This window comes from Citrus sinensis, chromosome 3 (genome assembly GCF_022201045.2).
Source record: "Citrus sinensis cultivar Valencia sweet orange chromosome 3, DVS_A1.0, whole genome shotgun sequence".
Taxonomy (NCBI): Eukaryota; Viridiplantae; Streptophyta; class Magnoliopsida; order Sapindales; family Rutaceae; genus Citrus; species Citrus sinensis.
In genome coordinates, this window is record NC_068558.1 from 17,785,581 (window position 1) to 17,797,608 (window position 12,028).

At 34.3% G+C, this 12,028-nt stretch overlaps 2 protein-coding genes across 2 annotated transcripts in view; both read left to right on the top strand.

Annotated features, from left to right (window-relative positions):
* LOC102629084 (wall-associated receptor kinase-like 8) overlaps positions 1-7,499 on the top strand; it is a 70,284-nt gene extending 62,785 nt beyond the window's left edge. Inside the window, exon 3 of the mRNA XM_052438910.1 lies at positions 5,817-7,499. Within this exon, the coding sequence (XP_052294870.1) occupies positions 5,817-6,979 (1,163 nt within the window). The 3' untranslated portion in view covers positions 6,980-7,499. The remainder of the gene's footprint in view (positions 1-5,816) is intronic.
* The window catches only part of LOC102616551 (wall-associated receptor kinase 2-like), an 82,593-nt gene that overhangs the window by 3,637 nt on the left and 66,928 nt on the right, over positions 1-12,028 (top strand). The gene's annotated exons all lie outside the window — the stretch shown is intronic.

Consider the following 12,028-nt stretch of genomic DNA (forward strand, 5'->3'; position numbering starts at 1 on the left):
CTCAACTCTTTAGTTAGATTTTGAGTATGGCTTAAACCCATGAACTTTTATATTTTATTAGAGATAAACTCACCCACGATTATGCCCGCACTACCTCCCACAGTACCTTACCACTAGACGCCCTTCAGATGGAGGCTTGGGTACCCTCGAAAAGTCATTTGAAAGAAAAGTCTGTTTAAAATTGCGTTCCAATTCTGTACTCTCAACTCTCCTAAGTTATAAATTGATATTCACTCATGTTATAAAAGAGTAATGCTAGAGGATCCCATCTTGGGTATCAATGGATGTGGCATTCATTCAGTGGATAGTAAAATATTTATTTTATTAGTTATTATTCAATAGATAAATAATATATAATAGTTGGGACTCAAATTGGGACTTAATTGGCGGGTCACAATTGTTATTGGTTGAAAAAAGATATACAGAGATAACTAGCCTAAGAGGTAAATCAAAAACTCTTTCTTTCTCTCTGCTAAGACCCTTTCTGCCACCAGCAAAAATTCACTAGTTTTGATCAATCAACGTGCCTGAATTACACAGCTGTTGTGCGCGCGGAATGCGGAATCAAGCGCACTAAATAATTACTGAAAAATAAAGGACACAAGAATTTACGTGGTTCGGTAATTAAACCTACATCCATGGAGGCAAGAGAGAATAATTGTTTATTTAACAAAACAATTAATAGAATATAATATTTGAGTAACGAATCTCACTTCCCAGAAACCCAAATATACCCAGTACTCTCACACTCTGCAGGAAAAATAAATTCACCAGACACACTTCTCTCACTTCTCTCAAAAGCTTAGAAACTTATAAGCTTAACAAATTTGAGATGATTTCAAATGAATGAAATCCTTAGCTATTTATAGGAAAAATGTTGGCACTATGCAAAGAATAAAATAATTGAAAATATAATAAATTATTATTATTATTTTCAATACATCCCCTTTTTCCATTCTTTCTTTTCGGCTAACAAAACCATTTTGGATTTTGCTTCTCAAAGGTTGCCAAATTGGCTTTGGCTGGCTGCTTTTTTAACAATTCTCCACCTCGGCGAAGATTTAGCCAAATCTGAGCCGACTACCAACTAACCCTCACATGATCCTCAAAAGGATCCACATTGGCTGCATCTATCCGACTGCCTACGTACCCCAAGGTTGGGATCAAGCCTACCGTAGTTCCAAACATCCCCCACATGATCCTCAAAAGGATCCACATTGGCTGCATCTATCCAACTGCCTACATACCCAAAATTTGGGATCAAGCCAACCGTAGTTCAAACGAATCTGTATAAAGATTTACTCAATCTGTACACACGATTTTCCTTTTCAGCAACTTTGAAACCACAAGGCTGAATTATATAGATTTCCTCCTCCAAATCTCCATGTAAGAACGTCATCTTCACATCCAACTGAGCCAACTCTAACTCATATTCTACAACTAAGGCAAGTAGGATACGAATGGAAGTATGTTTTACAACTGGAGAGAAAACTTCATTGTAGTCAATACCTTCCTTTTGAGCAAAACCTTTTGCTACGAGCCTTGCCTTGTATCGAAGAGTTGTTTGATTCGGAGATCCTTGCTTTTTGGTGTAGACCCATTTATTGCCAATAGCCCTTTTCCCCTTTGGTAACTTTACAAGTTCCCAAGTCTGGTTTTGATGCAGAGATTTCATCTCTTCCTCCATGGCTAACTTCCACTGATCATTTTCACTGCTGCATAATGCTTCCCTGAAAGTGTTGGGGATGTCATCATCAATAACTGGAAGTGCATAGGCTACCACCATATCTTTAGTAAGCCATCCGGGTTTCTTTATCTCTCTTCTTGGCCTCCTTGTTGCTATAAAATCATCATCATCTACATCATCAATTGTTTCTTCATTTTGTGGGACATCAGAAGAAACAATCTCTTCTTCAACTCTAGGTGTCACCTCCATAGTTGAATCATTCTTTGATGTAGAACTAACTGGTACATATAGAGTTACATCAAACTCCACCCGCTGCAATACCTCTGTGGTCTTGTTCTCCACCTGCTGAGAACTTGAAGCTTTCATCATAGAAACTTCATCAAATGTGACATCTTTGCTACACACAAACTTTTTATCTTCGAGATCCCAAAGCTTGAAGCCCTTTACTCCACCTTTGAATCCCATAAAGATAGCTTTTCTAGCACGAGGATCCAGTTTACCATCTTTGACATGATAATAAGCTGGACACCCGAATACACGAAGGGAATCATAGTCTTGTGCATACTTTCCAGACCACATTTTCATAGGAGTTTTACCTCCAATTGCAGCAGAAGGCAACCGATTTACCAAGTGACTTGCGTAGCTCACAGCTTCAGCCCAAAACTTTTTATCTAAACCAGCATTAGATAACATACATCGTACCTTCTCCAGTAAAGTACGATTCATACGTTCAGCCACACCATTCTGTTGCGGAGAATGTCTCACCGTGAAATGTCTTTTAATACCCTCGTTCTGGCATACTTGCAAGAATGGATCAGAAGTATATTCACCCCCATTATCAGATCGTAATACTTTGATCTTTCTGCCAGTTTGAGTCTCCACCAATTTCTTCCATTTCACAAAAATCTCTAGAACCTCATCCTTTGCTCTCATGGTGTACACCCACACACGTCTAGAGAAATCATCAACAAATATAACAAAATAATGGCTTCCACCAATTGATGCAGTCTTGGTTGGTCCCCATACATCACTATGAACATATTCAAGAATCTCACGAGTATCGTGATTAGCTGTACCAAACTTGACCCTTGTTTTCTTGCCTACTACACAATGCTCACAGAAATTTAATTTACAGGTTTTGGTACCTTTTAAGAGTCCATGCCTCATCAGAGTTTGCAAAGACTTCTCTCCTGCATGTCCCAGTCGTACATGCCATAGCTTGGTGGTGTCACTGTGCGCCTCAACAACATTTGCTTCATCAGTTGTACCTCCCTTCAAATAGTACAGATTGTGACGCCGAACCCCTTGCAGAATCACCATAGCCCCATGTATAAACTTCATTGTGCCATTTTCAATGGTAACCTTGTAGCCTTTAGCTTCCAAAGCACCCACAGAAATTAGATTTTTCTTTATCTCTGGAACAAATCTAACCTCTTTGAGTTCTCTGACCATTTCATCAAACATTTTGAGCCGAATTGTTCCTATCCCCATTGTGCGACAAGGTTTATCATTCCCCATCACAACTGCACCGGATTCCAGATTACGAAAATCTGCAAACCATTCCTTAATAGGACACAAATGATAGGTTGCTCCAGTATCAAGTATCTACTCGCTCGAACTAGCTACACATGCTGCAGGAGTGATACTTAGTGAATAATCAGAATCCTCATCTTTCCGTGCCATGTTTGCTGCTGCTGGTTTCTTCCCATCTCTCTTTTGAGCATTTGGACAATCTTTCCTCCAATGGCCCTTTTCATGACAAAAGGCACACTCATCTCGAGCTATATTTCTGCTTCTCGATTTGGATCGAGAATTCTTTCCACCACGCTTCTTCTTTTTCTCCATCGTCCAATCTCTGCTCACCAAAGCTTCAGACGATGCTCGTTCAGAATTTTTATCATTATTCCGAATCTCCAAGCTAGTCAATGCTGTGCAAACATCTTTGAAGACGATCACACTCTTCCCATATATCAAAGTAGTCACAAAATGGCTATATTCCTCTAGTAGTGAGTGTAACAGAATCATAGCCTTGACTTCATCTTTAATATCTTCATCAAGATTCTTCAAATCAGCAAGTAACTTTTCAAACCTTTGAGACATGATCGTGCATTGACACCCCATGCTTCATTCAAAAACCATATACTTGGCTCATTGCATGAAGACGATTTTCAGGACTTTTCACCAGGTACTTCTCTTCCAATGTAAGCCACAAAGTCACTGCACACTCCTCATCTTTCACCAAGTATTTCACCTCCTTGGTCAAACAAGATCTGATCTGACCACAGGTTTTTTCATTCATACGATCCCAAATTTCTTCATCATACAAGTGTCTTTTATTTTTCAACACAACATCAAGATCGATTTGAATAAGGGCATCCATAACTTCGTGCCTCCACATGCCGAAGTTGATTTTCCCATCAAACTTTTCAACATCGATCTTCTGGCCTCCTATAACAGGTGCTGAATAGCGATTTGACAAATCTCGCCTCCCACCTGAAGTGTCTCCTGAAATAGTCTCGGTAGATCTCTCTCCAATTCTGGAAGTTTCATCTTCTACTATTTTCTCAACAAACTATTTCCACTTGAAAAATAGTCTCTATGATGTTAATTTCGCGTGAATAAATGCACCAGGAAAGTTCTCAGGAAACTGGACGGGAACCTAGAAGGAATTTAATTAAAGATCAACGCATGCAATTGCTCTGTTAAATCTTCATTCTTCCAAGTAAAAATATTGAGAATGGTTGTTCATCATTATCTGGTGTTGCTGCAATTGATGATTTTGCTAGTATGGCCAATCAAAGCATCAAAAGATTTATGCCAATATGATTGTGGGAATGTCACTATCATTTACCCCTTCGGAATCGGAGACGGTTGCTACTTTGATAAGAGTTTTGAAGTATTCTGCGATTACTCCTCTGGCTCCCCAAAAGCTTTTCTTGCGGGCATCAACAACCTGCAAGTATTGGACGGTTATGTTGATGATTCATATACTTCTTTTGATGTATACATGATGAGGGTATACATTCCTGTAATTTCTTTGAACAGCAGTAACCTGACAAGCAATGATAAAGGGGTCAGTCTATCAGGTAGCCCTTTTACATTTTCCCGGTCGCGCAATAGATTCACTGCCATAGGTTGCAACAACTATTCTACGATTATTAAGCGACAGAATGATTCATCCGTTGTTGGTGGGTGCCTTTCGATTAGCACTTGTGATCCTGCTCTTAACCCTGGTTGCTACGATTTCCTATGCGCTCTTCCTCAAAATATTACTCAGGTTTTCAATGCAGATATATCTAATTTTTATTCTAAAAGTATTCATCAGAAATGCCACTCTGTTTCCATGGTTGAAGAAGATTGGATCAACTCAAAGTACCTGAAGAATCCTCACGATTTGAAAGATCACGGACAAGTTCCTGCACTGTTGGAGTGGGCTGAGTATAGAGGAGATTGTTATGAAGAATATAATTCGAAAACTACTTGTAACAAGGACAATATATGTTTAAAACAATTAAGCTCAGGCTACCTTTGCCGTTGCTTTGACCAACACGACCATGGATACTGCTCAGGTACAATTTCGAATACTAATTAAATTAATTTCATAAATGAAGTGTAATTACTGTATTTGCTCGAACCAACGACGGATCTAACAGAAAATTAGAGAAGGTAATTGCAGAATTCGCATTTGTGAAAAAGGCAAGATTTATGTATAGCCGTGATTTCTTTTGATATTCTATTTCATCTTTTGGGTTTGTTCAGGTACCTTGCTCTGTAATACCACAAGCCCCTACAATTGCTCATCAGGATGTCCCAAAGGTTACAACTCTTCAAATCACCGCTTCGGTGACTGCGACCGAAATGAACTTCTTCCAATTTTGCACAAAAATTCTCATGTCAAATTTATTATTATAGGTATGTATTGGAATTTGCAGATTTCGTCGACAGAATTAACTGTTCTTCTTTTTTTTAATTACCGTATATATATGGGCTCACAAACGCAAAAACGTTCTGCCCTGAAATTTGCAATAGCATATACATTTATGATCTCCTACTCTTAACAGACTAAACAGTTCCTTGCCATAAATCACCTCGAACGCGTATTAAATATTCTTGTTCGGGAGCGTTGCAGGTTGCAATAGTGGGCTTGGAATGTTGTTCCTACTAATCGGAACATGGTGGTTGTACAAGTTCATTAAAAGAAGAAGCGAAGTCAAGCTCAAGCAGAAGTTCTTTAAAAGAAACGGTGGTTTATTGTTGCAACAACAATCGTCATCAAATGAAGGTAATACCGAGAAAACAAAATTGTTTACTTCAATGGAATTGGAAATGGCTACTGACAACTTCAATACCAATCGAATCCTTGGTCAAGGAGGCCAAGGCACAGTGTACAAAGGAATGTTGACAGATGGAAGAATTGCGGCTGTGAAAAAGTCGAAATTAGTGGATGAGAGTAACATTGAGCAATTCATCAATGAGGTGGTAATTTTAACTCAAATTAACCACAGAAATGTTGTTAAATTGTTCGGATGCTGCTTGGAGACAGAGGTTCCTCTTTTGGTGTATGAATTTATTCCAAATGGAACTCTCTATCAATATATACATGAAACTGAGGAGTTCTCAATCACATGGGAAATGCGTTTACGAATTGCCATAGAAGTTTCAAGTGCTCTATCCTATTTGCATTCAACTACTTCTATTCCAATTTATCATCGAGACATCAAATCTGCAAATATACTATTGGATGATAAATTTCGAGCAAAAGTTTCAGATTTTGGGGCTTCTAGATCTGTCACGATTGATCAAACTCATTTGACCACACGAGTACTAGGAACTTTTGGATATCTAGATCCAGAGTACTTTCGGTCAAGTCAATTTACAGAGAAAAGTGATGTTTATAGTTTTGGAGTTGTCCTTGTTGAGCTTTTAACTGGACAAAAACCTATTCGTTCAACCGACGCTGAAGAAGATAAAAGTTTAGCAGGGTATTTTCTCCTAGCAATGAAAGAGAACCGTTTGTTTGATGTGCTTGATGCTCAAGTTCTTAGGGAAGCCAAGGAAGAAGAGATTATTACCGTTGCTATGCTTGCAAAAAGATGCTTGAATTTGAATGGGACGAAGAGACCTACTATGAAAGAAGTAGCATTTGAATTAGGGGGGGTTAGAGCTCAAAAGTGTGAAGACATTGATCTTGTGGGTGGAAATTTTGAAACTGGTTCATCTTCAACTGGAGCAATTTTAAATGCTGTTGCTTTTTCTGTAGATGCTAGCCCTTTGCTTTCAAACAAGTGGTGATTAAAGGGAAGAATTTTCCCTTGAAATCTAAAGAATTTTCTTTTGAAATCCAAGTATTTCATTTCATATATAAATAAATTAAGTTGTGGATTTTTGCATTATGCTTCTCTTATGGCTAAAATTTTTCATCTCTAGAATAAAATATACAGAGTTTGATGTTCAGTTTGTAAGCGGAGAAATAAATTTATAAGGTAGATTCCAACAAAGCATCTGTGGCAAACATATTTAAATATCTAAGAAGCAAGCTTCTAATGCTACCAATATTTAGTGCACTAGAACTTTGAAGCTGACAGAGTGAGGCATCTCGGCATCTGAATCTGCATACAAGTGGAACAGGAGATGCTGACATGATATCCTACGTGGAGCTTATGTGACACATATAATGAGTCCAGTTCGTTCCTAATTCACACGCTTACATTGTAGCCCCGTTCTTTGTGTTTCGAGTACCATTGGTGAACCATCACTTGGTGCCATTGTATTGCTAATAGCACCTTTGCCTTGATTGATTTTGCTGACAATATATAGGGTGTGTTTGGGAGTAAAGTCCTACAACTTTTATGTTGCGTTTACTTTCCGGACTCGGGAATCAAAATTATTAACAGCGTTTTTTTCCCAAAATAAATTCAAGAATAAGAATCGGAATCATGGAGCACACCACAATTTTAGAATGAAGAATGGGAGACTCATTCCTAAGAGGGACGTGGGAATGAGTCTCCCATTTTCAGGATTGACTATTTTACCTTCCTCAAATTTTTGTCCTCAGTTATAATTAATTAATGTATTATTATTAATTAATTAATATACTACTATAATAATTATTATAATTAGTTCAAATATTATTAATTAATTAATTATAATTGTTACTATTAATTAATATATTAATATATTATAAACCATAATTATTAATAATTTTAATTTTAATTTTTGATAAATAATCACAATAATTAATATACTTTTATTATAACTAATTAATTAGTATACTCTGATAATAATTACTAATATACTTATTATAATTAATTCATATATATTATTAATTAATTTATATAATTATTACTATTAATTAATATATTAGTATATTATTAACAATGATATATTAATAATTATAGTTTTGGATAAATAATCACAACAATTAATATATTTTTATAATAATAATAATAATTATTAGTTAAAAATTTGTACAATTAATTAATATATTAATATATTCTTGTCAATACTAATTAATAATAATACTTTTTGAATAAATAATCACTATAATTAAAATATAAAATAATAATTGTGACAATAATTCATTAAGTGCTTTTTAGTAATTTTTTACAATATAACTCATTCTGATTCTGATTACAAGATAAAATAAATACATCAATGAGATTCTAACCCATTTCTATTCTGATTTATGTAGATCAAGTAAACAACTTATTCTGATTCCTATTCTTCATTCTCATTCCAGCTCATAATGATTTCAACTCATTCTGATTACAGTCCATTTCGATTACTAACAAGTAAACACAACATTAAGATGCAGCTGTTGTGGAGCAAAAATCATAGTTGTGGGATAGAAGCTGCTGGGGTTTATCAAATTTTAATAGTTGTAGAGTCAAAATTGATGGTATTTGGTAAATTTTAATTGTTGTATAGTGAAAGTTGATAAATATTTGTAATAATTAATTTTAAATAACATTATTTTTAATTAGTAATTAGTCAAATTATTTTTCATATTTTGAATTATCATATTAACATATGATTATTGTTTATTACTTTGACAAATCAAATTAATATTTAATTAATCGAAGTTATTTTTCTTCACAAGTTGTAATAAATATTTTTTAAAACAAAATAATTTAAAATTGAAAGTACATAAATTCTAATTTTACTCATTGATTGAAGAAATAAATTATACCAAATATGTCTAATAAAGATTGTACAACATAACATTATAAAATTAAAATGTAACTAATTACAAAATTCTTATAAATATTTACATTGTCATGCCTCCATTAAACTTGCAGCAATGCCATCTCCCAAGATTATCATATTTTGAGCTATGTTATTAGTTGTATCATAACTTTCTTTAGGAGACGCAATCCTGCTTATATGTTCGCTATTACTATGACTTGGTTCATCCATTGTTTCATCAAAATGATCATGATTTTATGAATGTCTTCTTATGTAATTATGTAAGGCCATGGTAATAATAACTCTCTCCACCTGCTTCTTGAATGTGTAGCTTGGCATATTTCATAAAATCTTCCATGTGTTCTTTCAAACCCTAAAAGTACTCATTAGAGTTAGCATTACTCTCAACACTAAGATATTCAAATGCTTCATTACTCTCTAAAGGAAAACCAGATGAGGGAAGCCAAACATGCTCACTCATAGCCACTGTGTTTGAACATTAAATTTATGTTTTTTTTTCTAACTCTAGATCAATACCATTTTTTTTTCGAAATCTACTCATTTGCAAATTTTCCTTTATTTTCTTTTTCCACCAATCTTCACTTGCATCAACTATCCATAACCTATGATTCCACCTTAGACCAATTTCCAAGCTAATCAAATTCTTTCACAATTTCCAATCAGTTCTAAGAGAATCCCATTTGTTTTTCTTTTGAGTTCTATTGTAATCCGATCCAGTTTCTTTAGTGGATTCCTTAATTAAATTTTCATATGCTTCGGAAGTCACATGAGTCCTAGGACGATGTTCGGATCCACCGCCTTAATACATAACTCACAAAATACATATGAAGTCTGAGGGTTCCAAATAGCCTTACTAGTTGAGTTACTAGACATAATTGCGTACACTTAAACCTAGAAAATAGAGTAATATTTCTTCATCAAACAGCAATATAGGAAAGAGATTAATTAAGAGCAATACCCAATTTTCTTTTTAAAACAAATAACATTAATTAAGGATGAATTATGTCTAGCAGCAAGGATGAATTATGTCTAACATTACATAACTTGTTTCAAAATGAGTTGTTAGTTTAATAAACTTGCGGGTTCCTCTAATTACATAACCTGTTTCGAAGAAATTAAAATAATTTTTCTCAATAGTTTAAATTTTCTTTAGTTACCTTTAAGTGAATCCTTTCAAATTTGTGTGAAGCTGAAATGATTTGTTCAAAAACATGTATTGTTGGAATCTATAGGAATTGATTACTTGTTTGTTGCTGCCTTTAATGATTTTTATTAGGGAAATTTCATCAGATAGGGATTGTGCATGTCTATAAAACCAACTAAAAAAATTAAAAATGCAATAAAGATAGTGACTTCAAAGCAAATAAATCACACGTGACCAATCACCTATTAATTTATTCTAAGCAAAAGGCCCAGCACATTCTGAACAAAAAGGAAGAAAATGAAAAATTACATGTAACAAAGTAAAGGAAAACGCACCTTTCTTAGATATTTTGAAAACAAAGATAGAAGAACAGAGGTGTATGAATATGATTGGTGTCAAAATCGTGTCGATGAGAATAGCCGCTTTTGGAATTGCATCGATGAGAACTGTCGATGTTGGAATCATGCTAATAAGATCGGTGTTTAGAGTTTGTTTTATGGAAAAATCGATTTGAGATTAAGTTTAAAAATGAGGTGGGTAAAATTGAAATTAAATAATATGTAAGGATAATTTAGTAATTTAATACACAACTGAGAAAAATTTCTGTTGAACTGCCAAAGCCCAACTACAAAGTGTTACTACTAAAAATGAGGGGATGATATATGGAAAAAAAGAAGCTTCATTTTAAATTAATGAACAAAAACAATTTAAAGATTTAAGAGATCTGATTTGTCGTTTCATTTCACTAAAATGTGGATAGATAAAATTAGTTATTGGGTGTGTCTTATCCTAAAATTAATCTTTCACGAAGTCCTTAGAAACAAGAAAATACTATTACATAGCTCGGAAAGTGTTAATAGTTATAGAATTAGGCGTCTCTTACACATATGTCTTCCCATGTATAAAAGCGTTCGTATGAAGTTATGAAATGGTGGATTATTATACTAAACAAACGGCTCTTTCCCTTTCAAAATTATTGTACGTATTTTGCAAGGAAACCTCCTCTACTTTGTTTCTTCCAATTAATGTCCGGTTAAGACTTCCGTGTGTCCAATTAATGCCAATCGTTTTCGAATGTGTACAGGATAACAACTTGAAGACTTGAGAGGGCCAGCGTTAATTCAAAGTCAAGACTCAAGACTAGGTTGTTACCCTGCAGGATTCTTGATAGTGAGGTGAAAAAACAAAAAGTTGAAGGAGATTAGGATTTAATGCTGAGTTTAGTTTTTATTGACCACTAAGTTAATGATTATAATTTATTTTGTACTTTTTCTTTTATTTATCTTAGTTAATAATTATTTATTGAGATTCTTGTCCAATTGAAAGATACTAGAGAAAAGGGTTTTAAAACTTTAGTTATTTTTATGTATAAAACAAAAACTTTAAATTATTAAAAGAAAAAAAATGTAATTTTAAGAGACATCTTTTAAGGTTTGACGTATTAATATTTAGATAAAAAATATGCCTCTAATTACAGAGATCTTCCCGCCGTCTATACTCAGTTTCGTATATTGTCAGTATAGGAGGGTAAATTAGTAAAAGCGCATTTAAAATTGAAATAAGTAAAAAGTTAATTTGAAGATAAGCCCACTGAAACACTCAAAAAATCCCGATGAAAATCAGTTACCACTAACTAGAGGATGGATGAATGCTTGCTCTCTTTCATCAACCTAACTCATCACAAAACCATTTTCTCTTTCAATCAACCGAGGCCCACATGCACTCCTCATCTCTAAATGCTTTGAAGATGAAAAAAATCAGATTTTTATTGCCAAGTTCCGCAACTTTAGCTTAGATTTATTAACAAGAAAAGCATCGATGGTGGCCTAAGGGTGGTGTCAGGTGAAAATAGCTGACTATTCGGCGTCGGACATGACTGTTATTGACTTGAATTCAAAGAAGGTTAGTCTTTGAAACAATTTTGGATTTAATTTTTTTTATTTTAATATGTTTTATATTTTAAAATAAAATTGAAATTTTATTTCATTTTA